Here is a 16,237-nt window from a genome sequence, read left to right on the forward strand (position 1 = left end):
GATGGAAACACACAGGGGGTCTGCTCCAAAACTGGGCACAAACCAGGCAGGGAGGGATGGAAACACACAGGGGGTCTGCTCCAAAACTGGGCACAAACCAGGCAGGGAGGGATGGAAACACACAGGGGGTCTGCTCCAAAACTGGGCACAAACCAGGCAGGGAGGGATGGAAACACACAGGGGGTCTGCTCCAAAACTGGGCACAAACCAGGCAGGGAGGGATGGAAACACACAGGGGGTCTGCTCCAGAACTGGGCACAAACCAGGCAGAAATGGATGGAAACACACAGGGGGTCTGCTCCAGAACTGGGCACAAACCAGGCAGGAATGGATGGAAACACACACGGGGTCTGCTCCAGAACTGGGCACAAACCAGGCAGGGATGGATGGAAACACACAGGGGGTCTGCTCCAGAACTGGGCACAAACCAGGCAGGAATGGATGGAAACACACAGGTGGTTTTCTCCAAAAGGGGCACAAACTAAGCAGGGATGGATGGATGGATGGATGGATGGATGGATGGATGGATGGATGGATGGAACACACAGGGGGTTTGCTCCAAACTGTGACCAAACCAGGCAGGGATGCGCCCTTGGATTTGTCCTTACTCCCAATCCAGGGGCTTGAAATGGCTGTACCTGTTTGCAGTTCTGAACCCTGGTTAACCATCTGCTCCCTTTATGGTGAAATTTGGGGGTTCCAGAGGATCCTGCATGGAACACTTGTAATTGTCATCCCCAGCCTTTTCCAGTTATTTTAGCAGTGCCTCTGAGTGCCCTGATTTGAGTAAATCTGCTCCATGTTCAGCAGCACCATCCACACACAGGCAGAGTAAATAAAACCATTCAAAACCAAACTCCTCAAACAGAACAACAGAAGAATATTAGGATCCATCTTAAAGTTTTCTTTAGATTTTTATCTTGTGCTGAAGGGGTGAATGGTTAAGTGGAAATGTTTTGAAATGAAATTAAATGTGGAGCCTTTTGTAGGAAGTTGAAATCAGAAAAGTAAACTTGGGGAACAGGTTGCAGCCTTCCAGGTGTGCATGGGTCAGCTTGAAACATCCTGCTGTGTGCCTATCCATGGGAGAACACTTCTCGTCGTGTTGGACTCCATTTTAATTTGAGTCCTGGGATTTGGGGATTCTGTGACTCTCAGCAGAGAATGGATTTCTTACAGTGCTTATCAAGTGGGGGTAAGGGATATTTAATCCCTGTATGCTGCTGTCTTTAACAGTGAGGTTGCAGTCTTATTTATAGACCCATCTTGTGCAGGATTTTCCTGTTTTGCTGCTTGCACCTTTGGTATCTTGTACCCACCTCAGCACGTTGCTGTAGAAAACAAGATGTGGATTCTGCCTCCTACTAGAATTCTGTGTTTTAACTCCTGTGTAAGAGAGCTGATGATGATTGTTAGGAAGGGAAAAATGTAAGCTGGGATTGGGTTTTTTTAAGAGCTTATTCTTAAGAACACGTGAACAAAAGATGAAAATCTTCATGTTCTTTAAAACTAATGGGTTCTCCATAGTGAAAATGTATGTTAAACTGTTAAACCAGTTCTACAATGCTTGAGTAAGTTTTCAGAGGAAACCTTACATATGATAACTCTGTCAATGTTCTTGTAATACATATACGCCAAAGATCTCTGCCATTGAAAGTATCTTTGATAAGATAAAAATATCTTTTTCATCTTGAAGTGTAGAAAGCCTGCGTGTTGCTGTTCTAAAAAAAGCTGAACAACAGTGTCACACTACTTGGATTAGTGAAAGCATTTTTTTTTTCAGCTGCTGCACTGAATAGAACATATGTCACTGGAGCATTGTTTTAAGTAACAGGATTTGCTTTGCTGTAAATCTCTCACACTGTATCTGGGTAATTTCATTCTTTGTACTTTGCTATTTTGCCTCTTTCATCAGCTGCAAATCCAATATGTTTAACTGGCAGTGCTCAGCTTTGGGTTTGCCATGGTTATTGCTCTGTGAGATCATGAATGTGCCTGTGTTCTGTACTGGGAATTGGCTTTTCTTGAGGATTTCTGGGACCTGAGGTAATGATGTGGGACATAGAGGAAAGATGTGGGGAATATATCCACTCTCTGATTTAATCTAAAAGATAATTTCCTTCTCTCGTGTCTCCTTGCTCCTAATTTCTGGGTTTGGTCTGTGTGGGCTCTTTTCCAGAGGTTCTGACAGCTCCCAGTAACACAAGTAACACAAGTGCATCATACAGATCCTGTGAATTATTCTCCAACACCCTGCACCATGGATGGGGTTCTAGTGAGACTGAAAAGGAAACTTTTCTAATTACATATTAATAGTCGTAATTAATTTCACCCTAGTTCCAGCTAAGCCAGGACTGGAGGCTGCCTGCAGACTGTGCAGGGATGCAGAAGGATCCCTCCTGCTTCTTGTATAGGCTGCTACTGCGTTTGCATGAAAGCAAAAAAAAAAGTTTATAATAATTATTTCTCATTCTCTGTGATGCTAATAAGTGTTGTGTTCTAGGATGGGACAAAATAATGGCTGTTCCTTGTTTAGTATGCTGGGCTTGTCGTGGCTCCATTCTCCCAGGAGATGATAATTATTTGCAGGCCCTTTGATGGAGGAGAGGTCAGTGAGAGTGTGCCTGATGATTCCATTGAAAAATCCAGCTGTGGGCACTTGAGTTGGGGCTGCACAAAGAGAAGCATTATTCCAAACAAGAACTCCCAGTCTGCATTTCTGCTGCGCCATGTACAAATGCTGCCCTTAAATCATTTTGATGACAACCAAATTTGGTGAACACTGGAACAAAACTCAGTTGTCTGAACCCTGGACTGTGTGTGCCGCTGGTTTGGAGCTGCAGGTTTTATTGAGCATCCCTGTAGCTGGTGAAAACATCTTTCATTTCTGTGGGGAGGAAATAAATGGAATCCTAGAATGCTTTTACCCAGGTTCTGATTATTGCATGGAAGGGGAGGCAGAGATGGAAGGAGGGAGATGCCAGCAGAGCAGCTCTGCAACATCTGGCTGTGCTGTTGGTGAGATGTGGGTGAGTTTTTTGACTCTCAAACTCCATGCAGAGTAATTCCACTGGTGTTTACCTGCCAGCAGCTGTCCTGTTGCCTCCCTGGGATTTGGTGTCCAGGAAGCTGTGCCCAAAGAGCCATTTTGTGCACAGGGAATGAAGGAATGAGGGGAGGAGTTGTGGTTCTCCTGCAGTGTGTGGTGCTCTCTGCTGGGACCTCCAGATTTTATGGTTATTAAGGTTTTGATGTATGTAACCATAAAAGCAATGGCAGCATTTAATGCTGTGGGGTTGCCATCCAAAAGAGTGTGTGCCAGGAAATTAATTAATAATAACAACACTGAAAAAACCCGTAACATTTTCTGTGTGCCACCAAAGCCTCTCCTTGAGGCTGCAGAGTGCTGCACATACAGTGGGGTGAAATGAATAGGAAAACAAGAGAAGGTTTTTCAGTGCTGCTTCGAAAGCCAAAGTCACACTGCCCTGTGGATTTTGGGTAAAGGGCAGTACGAGTTTGTCCTTGGAAATGGGAATGTGTCATGGTGCTTCATCACCTTGAAGTGGTCACAGCCACAGACAGCTGCACTCACACCTGGGCTGGGACAATGGGAGCTGCCGTGAAAAGCTTCCTGCTGCTTTTTCTGCTTTTCAAAAAGTTGTCCTTTGGCCTAGGTCAGGGTTTTCATTCTGGAAGCTCTTCTAGCAGGTTAATAAACTTGTTAATTAGCAAGCATTTAGCTGGAGTTGACGTGAGTCCGTATTATTATGACTTTTATTGTTCATTGCCTCTTTGGGTATCCTTTTGATTGTATTTCAAATGCTGTTCCTCATGAAAATAATGGTTGGATTTATTAAACAAGAACAGGACAGACTTTATTAGTTTTTAACTACAGTCTTTTCTAATCTCAGTTGTTGCCATAACTCTGGATCGACATGAGAAAGAAAATTTCATCTTGTATAATAACGTTGCTCTTCAACAGGATAAACCACTGGGAAATGCAAATATTCCTTTTAAGAGTTCCAGTCAAACCAACCATTCTTGGTTACCTCAGCTGCTGTGGAGTGAATGGGCTGAAATAGGAGATGAATTTGTCTGCCCCTCCTGCTGTTTTTTAGAAGGATTTTAGAAAGATGTGTGCACACCCAGGACAGCAGCCTGTGCTGGGATTGTTTTTTCCACATACTCCTTGCAACCTGCACTTTATGGGAAAAACGTGCCCAGGAGAAAGGGGTGAATCCTGGCAGATGGAGGGGAGCAGATTGTTGTCTCAGACCGGAGGAGGAATGGTGAAGGAAGTCGTGGCTCTGGGTGAGGGCAGCAGCAAAGGGCACTGAAGGTGCTGAGCAGCTCCTCTCATCAGCCACATCATGAGCTCCAGGAAGGCTTTTTCCAGCTGTGCTCCTGCTCCAGCTCCCCTCAGTCTCAAGGTTTCTGTTTGGAAGAAGCTCTCAGACAGTGATGGTCGAATCATCCTGACCCACTCACAGGCTTGCACCTGCTGAAAATCCAACAGCAGCAGAATGAGCACGGGTGGGTGGATGTCCTGTGCTCCCCACGGTGTCCTGTGCAGGGAGAGGGGACAAGCTGCCCCCAGGCTCCCAATCCTGCCAGGAGCATCTGCTGGCTCCGAGCACATTGGGAAAGCACAGGATAACCTGTGAGAGCAAAAGCAATTCCAGGTTCATGGCCTCGTGTTCTGTTCTCCCGGGCTGGTTAAAAACCAGTATAGAGGAAATTCTCTGCTGAGTTTGGGAGGCTTGTTGGGGATTGCAAGAGAAAATGAAAGAAAAAATAAAAACAGCTGTGACTTTCTGTGATGACCAATAATCGATTTTTTTTTTTTTTGTACATCTGAGCAAGGCTCTAAAACCAGAAGATGAAAAAGAATTTCTGTTTGCTGATGGGCAGGAAAGTGCTGTTCAAATGAGTGGACTCTAATGGCAAACACAGTGGGATTTCCACAGGAGTGAGAGGCACAGCCACACCTGCCTGGGGTCTGTGTGCTCTATTAAGAGCTGGGTTTCTCCTGTTCTCTTGAGGAATGAGATGTCAGGGGTTTGGCTCTGGTTTTACTGGTGGACTCATCTGCTCTCACAAGAACCTTGTGCAGGGATTCACAGGGGGAGAGCTGGAAGTGGGAAACGGCCAAACTTCCATGTGCCCTGGGGTGTTGCAGCAATGGGCCAGAAACTGAAATTACCAGAGGCAGTGTTTGTCACTTCAGTCGTTTGTCTGGTGCTGAAGTACCTGTACTCTCTTTATAATCCTAAATCATCCTTTGAAGAACATCAGCTACAGATGTGGAAAGCAATCTTCACAGGGCTGAGTATCTGCGAGACTGTGAACAGGAGAAGTGATTAATTCTCCTCCAGATGATTGAAATGGATTTCTTCTGATGTCTTTAGGTGTTAAGAATTGGTAAATGAATTCTAGCTTGAATGCAAACTTGTGTTGAAGGCTGATTGCAACCTATAGCTATGAAGTTTAAAAAATAATTAAAACTCCAACCAGACCAAATAAACAAACAAACAAAAAAAAAAAACAAAACCAAAACAACAACAAAAAAAAAGTGACTGGAACCTTAAACATTCTCTGGGATATTGCACAGGTGTAAATGACTGCAAGTGCTGTTTTGGCAGGTGATTGAAGGCACAAAATGCCACATCTGAATCTTAAATTGCATCACTAGATTTCCCCCATTGCTTTGGGTAGAATTAGTGTTAGTCAGGGGCTGGAAAGCCTGAGCCTCAGCATGGTCAGGCTGACATGAGTCAGTGAGATCTGGAGGAACCCGAACAGAGTTAAGCTATTCCTGAATTTTAAAATTCAGAGCAGAGCCCAGAGCTCTGGGTGTTTGCTCTGTCTGTGGTGGGACAAGGATCCATCTGAGGATCCAGCTGGGTGTGTTGGACAGCAGTAACCTCATGACACCTCAGTCCCAGCCTGCAACTGAGCCCTGTCACCTGTGTCACCTCCTGCACCCCTGTGACAGTGTGGGGACCTCCTGCAAACCCTTCCCATCTGCTCTCTGTTGTGTTTCTGCTGCACCTTGGAACAGGAACTCGGGGCAGGTGAGCTCCTGACCGCAGCCCTGTGCCACAGACCCTAACAGGAGCACTGGGAAAGCTTCCTTCCTTCCTGAGCAGGTTCTTTCGGAAGTTGGGAAGGTCAGTGTAGGACAGATTCCCAGAGCCTTGTGGGCAGAATTGTTTTGGAAGAGCCAGGAGCAAGCTCTGTTCAAAAGGCTTTGTAGAGCAGACCTGAATCCAGAGAGATTTTTTCCTATCCTTTCATATTTCACTGGTTAATTCTCTGAAGAAAGAGAGATCTGTGTGGGGAAAAAAAACAACCAGTGGTGGGAATGGAATCTGGAACACTCTCCTAATGAATTCTTCCATTTCCTCCTTTTGCTTCTGCTGGAAAAAAACAGGTATCCCAAGGCAGGAGGCAGCAGGTACTCCATGTGAGCAGCTCCCCTGCCCAGTGTGAGACTTGTGCCCTGCACTCACCACCTGCTGCCCCATCACCCAGTGGAGCAACCTGTGTGGCACATTGTGTGTTTTTCTTGTCAGAAACCCCAGCTTTGGCCTGTCCTAGCTGCTTTGAGACAGTGCTTTCAGTGCTGTTCTCCGTTTTTCCTTGGAATTTTTTGTGTTTTCCAAGGGATTTGGAGGTGCCCCCATGAGTGCCTGTGCCCTGTGAGGTGTTAGCAGGGTACATCCCACACGCCTTGTGCCTGGATTGTGCTGTATTCCCAAAAGCTCGAGTGCTTTACAGGAGTTACCACCTCTGAACAGAAAATCCAGCTGATCCTGGCCCTGCAGCTGCTGACACAGTGTTGGCAGCAGGGATCAGAACAAGCTGACCTTGTCTTTTTTCCTTTTTTCCTAAGAATTAGTAACTTACTCCTTCCTGAACAGAGCCTGACTTCTTTTTGCTTAACCACTCTGTTTGATCTCGTAAGTAAGTGACCTCACAGGATTCACTTTAAGCCTCGGAGGTGCAGCAGAGTCAAAATCAATCTTCTGAGACTTCTGTCAAAACACCAAGAGAAAGATTGGGGGGGGAGTTACAAAGTGCATTTGTGTACACAACCACACACACCCCCCCTCTGTTAACTGTCAGGTGGGACGCTCCCAAGTGAAATAAGGATTTTCAATTTAATGGCTCCCTCTTCCACAGGTGCCTACTCAAAGAGCTCGGAGATATTGATTTTTTTTTATTATGAGTTCCTAGAAGAATGCTGTGTCCTGAGAAATTTGATTAGGTGGATTTATCACGGAGGACTTGCTGTGCTGAGCCTTGTTTAATGTTTCCTGGCACAAGCAGGGACACAGGGACGTGTGCTCTGTGCTGCTTAAAGATTCTCCAAGCTTTCCTTCAGATGTGGCAGATCTTCCTGTCTGGTTTTGTGACTCCTCTTTGTTTTAGTGAAACAAAACCAATCTGATGATCTGGGGTGCAGAATATCCTTGTGCTGTAAAGGTTCTTTTTGTTTTCTGTCTATGCTTTGAACAAATAATAGTGATTAAACTGCATGGGTCTGAATATTGCTTAAAACATTGGTGAAACTTGGGCTCTTTCACGTTTTCAAACGGTTTATTTTGCAATATGTTTGTAATTGCTGGGCTTGAAGAACGCTTTGTGTCCATGTCCATTGCATTCTCCCTCCTCCTCATTCAGAGCCCTGTGCTTTAATTCCATGAAGAGAGAACAGCCTGACTGGTGCAGAGTAAGATGCAAGCCTAAAGCTTCATTTCCATGGGGATTTTAACCCTCAAGGTTTCAGCTTTTGCCTTCCTGCCGCGTGGCAAGGCAAGCCTCAAGCCTTAAATCGGCATTTGATCTTAATCCTGCAGCAAACTTTTGATTGATTCTTCATTGCAACAGCTCCTCACCGTCATTTTGATGTGTGCATTTAAAACCTGGGACTGTTCCCCCTCTGTCCCCCGGGATCCAGAATTGACAGCTGTGCCTCAAATTTCAGTCACCATTCTCGTGAGTTTCCAATATTCCTGTCAGCACCTGCCTTTCCCCTCCAAAGCCCCTTTCTCAGCACCTGGTGGTTTGACTCTGTGTTTTTCCTTGTGTCGTAGGTCTTTAAATACTCTGCACCAGTTTTGCTGTCCAGCTCCATTGTACCATTCCCAGCTAGCTGTCCCTGCCACACACTCAGAGTACAGGTAAGAGTAGACATGCTCCACCCACTGCTGCCTTTTGGAGACACATCTGATGTTGCCATTTGACACCAGACAAAGCAATAGTTGCTGAAATTTTAAAAGGAAATAAATAAATAAATAAATATTGGAATAAATATCCAATATTTTTGATGTCTTGTAGGGTAGCTGTGAGCAGAACCATCCCTGCAGTGAGTCCTTCTCTCAGGCTCTCTGGAATTACTCAGTAAAATGTGCTTTAGAGGCACATCCCCCTGGGCTTGCAAAGGTAGGCAGAAGGGAGGTGCAGGCTTTGCTCTCACATGACAAATATGCTGAAATATTTATATAATTTATGGAGGATATTGATGTTGTTCTGAGCAACACTTTTTTCCCACCCCTGCCTATTCCATGCCAGTAGCTGAGGAATTCAATTCATCCATGTGTTTAACCCCCTGAAGGTTAAAGGCATGGACCTGCCCAGGGCTCAGCACTGCCTTGGCTTTGAATGAAATAAGGGGGTTTTAAACACAGCCAGGCCCTCGATGCCAAGCAGAGTCTGCCCTGAATACATCAAAAAACACATGTTTTCCAGCTCCTAATGCTTCTTTTAACATGAATCCTTTTCTATCTATGTGTTCTCTTTGATCCACTGTGGAGAGCAGCAATTACATCCCATAGTACAACTCAGTGTCAGTGCCAGTGTTTATTGTAACATCTTAGGGAAGCATCAAAGGGCAGCTAATGGAAGTCATTGGAAATGTGAAAACTGTTCAAAAAACTGTGCATGCCATGGAAAATATTGTCTTGGATTTTTACTTCTGCTATTAGCGATCGACTTAGTGATAATTGCCAGCTCATGAATAATATTAATCTCAAAAACATTGGAAAGCCTGGTGCTAAAAAATCAAAATCACTTTGCACGGGTAATGAGGAAAGACCAATGCAAACAATGAATCCTAAATCTGTAAATGCATAAACATTTTTCTGGTTTGAATATTTCATCCCGTAGTTACCTCGAACCATGCATGCTTGGATTCACCCTGTTGGTTTATGTTGCAGCATCTGTTTGTGTGTTTGGTTTTTTTTCTCCCATCAGAGCCCTTCATTTGTTTGGTGGTGGTCAGTCCATAGTTGAGTTGTAAGACAGCTCAGTATTCCTTTGGTGAGGAGCAGGGCCTGAAAATTCAGATTCCCTGCTGGCTTTTTAGTGAGGCTTTTAGTTTTCCTCTGTCCTTAGCTGACAGTGCTTTAATTTTAAGGATCTTCCTGTAGGGATGTTGATGGGAAAACCAGCTGTTCCTCGAATGTCTCAGTGTCTTGCTCCCCCTCGGGTGTTATTTTTAATCACTGATATTATTTCTGGAATTAAAACTTAGAGCAGCACAACTTTGTGCGTGAAAAATCCTGAATTTCTCCAGCTTTTTTTTTGTGCAGTGCAGACAGGAATTCCCTGCTCTGGGTGTGTCGAGGCTGTGCAGTTTTCAGAGTACCCAAGGCTGTGCTGTGGGACCTTCAGCTGATGGTTCAGGACTGAGGAGTGGGAAGGAGCTCATCCCTGGCCTTGTTTCCTCTCAGGGGAGTTTAGGCTCAGGGGAAATAGTTTAAATGTTGTTGTTGTTATCATTATTGTTCTTCTGCCTCTGCACAACTCCCTGCCATCCAGGGGAAACGGGGCTCTGCTCCCAGGGAACAGGGACAGGGGCAGAGGGAACGTCAGGCTGGGTCAGGGCAGGCTCAGGTTGGACATCAGGAAAGAATTCTTCCCTCAAGGAGTTGTCAAACTCTGGCACAGGATGCCCAGAGAAGCTGTGGCAGCCCCTGGATCCCTGGAAGTGTCTCAGACCAGGCTGGACAGGGCTTGGAGGGACAGTGGAAGGTGTCCCTGCCTGTGGCTTTAGGGTCCTTCCAAGCCAGACCAGTGTGGTCTGGGGTTCTGTGCTTAGGAGAATATGGAAAAGCTGATTCAAAAACGAAACAAGCTGCAGTAAGGAAAATTCCAATTAGGTGCAAAGCAGGGAGAGAGGGAATTTCAGCATGAGCTTGGTCAGACGTTGGACCAGAGGCCAGCAGAGGCAGTGAGGGCTGTGTCCTCAGCCCTGCTCAGCCCAGTGGGGCACCACTGGCTGTACCCTGCTCTGAGCAAGGGCTGCACTGTCCACACCTGCACAAGCCCCTTGTAACACAAATCATCCTTCATCCCACTGCCCTCTGTTCTTGGGGAGGACAAAAAGAGCTGCAGAATAGAAACTTTCATTCTCTAGAATTTAATTTCAGATTGCACAGCAATGTTAAAGCTGTCCCTGCTCACGGATGTGCTGCTGTGCTGGAGCCAGGCTGTTACAGTACTTGCTCATGGCAGGAATTGGTTTGGCTTACCCCTAATTTCAATTTCTGAAGTTGTTTTATCCAAACTGCCGTCCCCACAACCGTAATCTCTGAGTCAAGTGCAAATGATGCACCTGTTTTTGTACAGGACCTGCACATGGGGATCCCCTTGCTGTGAATGAAAATGAGCTGCTAGAGCTCCAACAGGATTGGGCTTTGCATTTATTTCTACATACACTTAATGGTATTAAATTTAGCTTTTAGTCTTCCCATTTATCAATTTATAAATAGAAATCATTAGAAACAAAACTAACAGACGTGGATGCTTTGGTCTGGCTTCAGTTTTGAGGCTTTATTTAGAAAATACACAGAGGGATTAATTTTGTAGCCCAGAATTAAAAATTCAATTTGCTCTGAACGAAGCAATTAATGAATGCACTACAGTGAAATCTGGAGCATCTCTGATTTGCTGTTAGCTAATTGCTGGATGTTTTATTCACTCCAGCAGTTTTATTTCTAGTCGAGACGATCTTTGGCATCTGTTTTGAATTGTTAATAGGGAAATAATGCATTTTTAATAACTGCAGCTATTGCAGTAATCCCTCACTCATTTTACAATGCTTAAAATGGACAGAAATGATACAAGTTATCTTTCATTCCCCTATTACAAGGGAAATCTTGGGAAGCCTGAGCCTGTCGTGTCCTTCCAGCTAGATACTTGTCTGGGTTCCAGTTAGCCCATATGCCTCCTCTGCTTGCTCTTTTTGGGTTATTTCTGTTTGGGAATTAAAAAATAGACCAGCAATATCTGTAGCTTGGCTTCTCTGACTCCCCTCCCCTTCCTGCCTCCCCAGTAGAGCCTGGAAAACAACGGAAGCTGCAGGTTCCAGGAGCTGCTCTGGATTTGTGAGATCACTGGAAAGCAGATTTTGTATCTGGTGTGAAGTAAAGGAGATACGGGACACCCTGGAGAAGCAGAAATCCAGGTAGTCCTGTACCTCAGCTGCTGAGCCTCTGGCTTGGCGCTGCTGCATCATCACCTCAGAGGCCTTGCAGCTGGAATCTGAGCTGAGCAAAGCCCAGGGATAAATCGGCATCCAGAGAAGGGGAATTTAATCACTCCGTGTCTTGTCTGAGGAAGTTTGTTCCCAGCATTCTCTGAGCACACTTTCTACGGCTCTAAACTGACAGAGAGTAGGTTTAGGATAGATATGGGCAAGAAATTGTTTTCTGTGAGGGTGGGCAGGCCCTGGCACAGGGCGCCCAGAGCAGCTGTGGCTGCCCCTGGATCCCTGGCAGTGCCCAAGGCCAGGTTGGACATTGGGGCTTGGAGCAGCCTGGGACAGTGGGAGGTGTCCCTGCCATGGCCCGGGTGGCACTAGATGGGATTTAAGGTCCCTCCAACCCAAACCAGTCTGGGATTCTGTGACACATCTTTAGGCCAGCTTCAGTCAGACCCTCAGCCCATCTGTGCAGGTACCTCACACACAGCAAAATTCCATGTCCAGAAGTACCCATGCTGGGGACATCCAGCCCTGTCCCTCTCTGCCTTCCCTGTGTGGGTATGGAACAGGCTGATGTATGCAAACTGCAACTGTGGACAGATTTGCTTACCACTAATGTCTGAGCATCTTTCCATCTGACGTGTTTATTCATAACTGTGATTTCCTCCTCCTGATTTGCATGAAATGTTGGCTGTCACTCATTCCTGTCTCCATCCACTCTACCTTCCATCCTTCTGATCTCAAATTAGATGCCCTTATCATGTCCAAAGACCATTTTTTAAATCGTGAAGCTAGAGATTTTTCTTTTCTTTTTTTTTTCCCCAGTGAGACCTGTGAAAACAAAATGATAATGCAAAGGATGTTATAGTACCAAAGAAATCCCATCATTTTCTTGCAGTCTCTGCCTGCTTAATGTTTAATCAGCACCTCTGGGAGGTAAAACCGTCATTCTGAAAATACTGTGCTTGTGTGAAATTTTAATGTGGAATCTTTGTTTCACCAGGTAATGTTGGCTTACATGAAACAAACCACTGTGTGGACGATGATAGAAGGATTGATTGTGCTGTTTCTTTCTGTCTGAGCCCCTGGGAGGCTTTGGAGCTGTTTTGCCACCATAACTGGTTAATGCAGAGGCTCCCCCTGCAACAATGCTGAGCTTTAAGATGCTTCTATCACGTATTAGAGTGGTTTGCTTTTCCTGAACTCTTCCCAAGAGCACAGTGAGAATTCTTGCACACCAGCACAGCCAGGGAAAACTGGGAAATAGCTTATACCCCTCAAATGAAAAAAATCTCTTCATAGATAAATGAACTTTGCTAGTTTGTTTTTTCCCTCTGCTGGGCACTGTAGTCTTCCCTGGGACACAGAGCAAAGATTTCTTGTGTCCTCCCTACAAACACCTCTAGAGACATCCCTCACCATGCAGCAGAATCCCTGCTCCTGTGGTAGCTTCCAGTCAGTGCTCAGTCCCAGGTGAAGACATATCTGAAGGAGCTGCTCTTCAGAATTCTTTTTAGCACTGATCTGACTATTCACTGACATTTTCTACCAAAGAAATGTTGAATAGGGATCTAATTTCTAACTGCAGTTGCCTAGCTGTATACCTCAGCATGTTTAAGCACTCTCTAGAACGTGCAGAGATATAAAAGCTTGATGGAATTTGAATTTTCAAACTGAGCAAAGGAGCGAGAGCAGCATGGCCCAGACCAGCAGCATGTTGCCCAGAGAGGCAGGATGCAGATGGACAGAGCAAACCGGATCCAAACTGTGACCAAATCCTGCCCTAAGTCAGTGTGAGGTTCAGCTGATTACATAAGGCATCTGTGCTCACACCCTATGGCAAAGGAAAGCTGGCATAATGAGAGTAATACTTGTAATTTTCCACTTGAAGCCTACGTGATGCAGGGAGTGCAAATGGTGGATTGTGTTCCTGAGCACAGTCGGGAGAGCTGGCAGAATGGCCTGAAATTCGGTTTGGGATTTTCTTGTTTTTTCTTCCTTCATTGTGTTCCTTTCCATCCTCCTCCTTTAGCCTGTTCTTTCCTTTGAAGGAAGTGGCCCCTCGTGGTTGTGTCAGTGGTTCAGAAGTGGCTGGAGCCAGCATCTCCTTCCCTGCCATAAAGCACTTTCAGCATTACAGATGTGGGTATTCCAAACTGCTCCTGCCTCGTGGCACCATTCATGATGCTGGCAACTCCTCCTGGAGACAGAGCTCTTCTTGCACCTTGGGAGGGTGGGGGAGTGGAGAGCAGACCTGGCCATCGCCGGGATTTCTGTGTGAGCCGCCCTCCGAAGGGGGACGCAGCTGTCCTGCATTTCCAGCAGAGTGTGGGCACTGAAAATCCCTGGGGGGAGTTCTAAGTGTGTTAAAAACGAAGGGGCCAGTGGCCACATTCGGCTGGGGGTGTGTTTGACTGCCTAATGGAATTTTTCTAATGGGAAAACCAGAAGTGGCCTTTTCAAGGCGGTGTTTTTCTCGGAGTTTAAGTCATCAGCGTTGGGCTGTCCTTCCCTTCGTGGAGAGTCCTGTCTCTGAGGTGGAAATGGGTTAAACTGGGTGGTGCTCACGAACGACTCCAAGCATTTGTGGATTTGAAAACAAACGCAGATTTCAAGCCGAATTTTCCTAATGCTGTTCCCTGTGATTCTCTTCCTCTGTCTCTTTTCTTTCTTGCCCCCCCCCCCCTCCCCTTCCTCGGCAGGGAAGATAGTGTCCTGCACCAGTTCTGCTGCCCGCCCTCGGGGTCTAGCAGCCCATCCTCGAGATGACAGCGAAGCTGGGGGTCGCTGGGGGCACGCAGAGCTGCACCACCTGCCCAGCCCTCCTCTCCCGTCCTCCCTTTGTGCTGTGCCCGGCTGCCGTGGGACCCCCGCGCCGCCGGCCTGGGCCCGGCCTCCTCTCCAGGCCTCCCCACAGCTCTCTCCTCCTGCCCAGTGCTGACAACACAAACCAGCTGTAAAAAAAAAAAAAAAAAAACAAAAACAACCAACAAAAACAACCCCAGATTCCTCAAGTGCACAGTTTATTTTGAACTAAAATAAACGGTACCATAAGTCCCGAGGTGTAGTGTGAGTTTTGTTGCCGTGTGTGTGGCGTGGAGGGCACGGCCCCCGGGGCATTCTTCTCTCCCAGCTGTGGGGTGGGAGCGCAGCTGTTGGGAGAGGCTCGGTAAGGCTGTTCGAGGTTTGGTTCGAGGTCGGGCGAACACCAACACGTGACATTTTGGGGATGTTCCTGCACAGAGATGAACCTTTCTCCTTTTCCTTGGTGCTGGTTCTGAGGAGCCGGCACAGCTCTGTTGTGGCAGCAGAGCCTCTCTCCACGTCTGCTTCCATCCTAAACCGCTTTGAGCTCTGTCTTCTCCTTTCCTTGGCCTCTTGGATTGACCACAGGACCAGATCGCTGCTCGTGTGCTTGTTGTCTCATCAGTGAAAAATATTTCTCTCAAAGCTTTGCACCAGGCTGTCCCCGAAGGAATGAACTCGCGGCTGAAAACCGCCAGGACTGCAGCTGGATAAATGAGATTGTGTCCATGGGTGTCCAAGTTCCCACTGCCCGCAAGGCTCTTGGTTGGTTACACCTCTCCAGACACATCCTGTGGCTCTAAAATAAAAACAACCAGAGAATTTCTGCTGCTTGGGTCTTCCAAACTTAACCAGTGCAAGCAGATGGAACAGGGAGCAGAATTTCTCTGCAGTGGCATTTACTACCCTGAAAATAGTGGGAAAGAAAGACCGGGAGAGGGGGAAAAAGAATCTTAAACCTGTAGTTGCTATCATGAGGTAAAACATCACTCCCCACTGTCTGCGGCTCGAGTAAAGGCAGAGGTGGCTTGATGCAGGGTGAAAAGCAGGTATTTATTTGTACTTGTGGGTGGCTTTGAGGATGGGATAAAAGGAGAATCACCAGGATCAAGGAGGGAAGAACTGTGAAGGCAGCTTGAGGCTCTCTCTCATCTTTTCCGTGTGCTTCCCCCCCCAAAGGAGTCTCCAGGAAAGCAGAATACAGGTTATTTGCTTTTCTGTGAGGTTTGATCCACTGTCTCCATCCTTGCTGTGAAATGTTTCCTTGTGCTTGCCTTGGCTGTGACTCTGCAGTGTCCCGGGCCTGGGGAGGGATTTGCTGGCACAAGAATAATCAGCCTTCATGATTCTGCAAGTTTTTCTGCATCACTTCTGCTCACTGCTCACACTCTGTGGCTGCTGCTGCTCTTTGGGATTGAATGTTCTCAGTTTCACACGTTTCTTATTCACTTCTCAATACAACAGAGACACAGAGCACTCATTCCCTCTGTAAAGTTTCAAAATAGTGTAGGCAAAAAATAGTGTAGTGGATGACTGCAGTTTATTATAACCCTGGAATTGCTCTGATGTTTACTGGGCAGGGCAAAACACTGAAATGTTTGAACACTGCTCCCCATTTGGGTCTTTTACTCTACAATTAAGAGTTTCTCAGAGCTGCTGCCCAAAGATGGAAACAATAGGAATTTCTGTTACTTTGACTTGCTTATCTCCCTCCCAGACATAAACAGTGATTATCACTCCCTTCTCAGTGAACTGAACTCTGGAGCATTGTAATTATTCCCTTGCAGAGGGGAAGGCTTGTCCAGTGTTTCAGTGAATACATTTTATCTGTTTGTGCAAAGGAAAACAAAGCAGAAAGACTGAATTGACCCTGCAAATTAAACCCCCCAACCTGAGGAGCCGGCAGGTGATCATCCTGGAAGTGGCTGAATTCATGAT

The 16,237-nt window shown here is 46.3% G+C and overlaps 1 protein-coding gene across 5 annotated transcripts in view; it reads left to right on the top strand.

Moving 5' to 3' along the window:
• Positions 1-16,237, top strand: part of IQSEC1 (IQ motif and Sec7 domain ArfGEF 1) — a 268,694-nt gene that overhangs the window by 108,047 nt on the left and 144,410 nt on the right. For 4 of the 5 annotated variants that reach the window (XM_066195698.1, XM_066195705.1, XM_066195697.1 and 1 more), the window contains one exon: positions 8,103-8,189. The exons of the other annotated variant lie outside the window; for it this stretch is intronic. In XM_066195698.1, coding sequence (XP_066051795.1) covers positions 8,103-8,189 — 87 coding nt within the window. The remainder of the gene's footprint in view (positions 1-8,102; positions 8,190-16,237) is intronic. 5 annotated transcript variants of the gene reach the window in all.

The sequence above is a fragment of the Chamaea fasciata genome, unplaced genomic scaffold (assembly GCF_029207755.1).
Source record: "Chamaea fasciata isolate MVZ Bird 193981 ecotype frontalis unplaced genomic scaffold, bChaFas1.0.hap1 SCAF_13, whole genome shotgun sequence".
In the NCBI taxonomy this organism is placed as follows: Eukaryota; Metazoa; Chordata; class Aves; order Passeriformes; family Sylviidae; genus Chamaea; species Chamaea fasciata.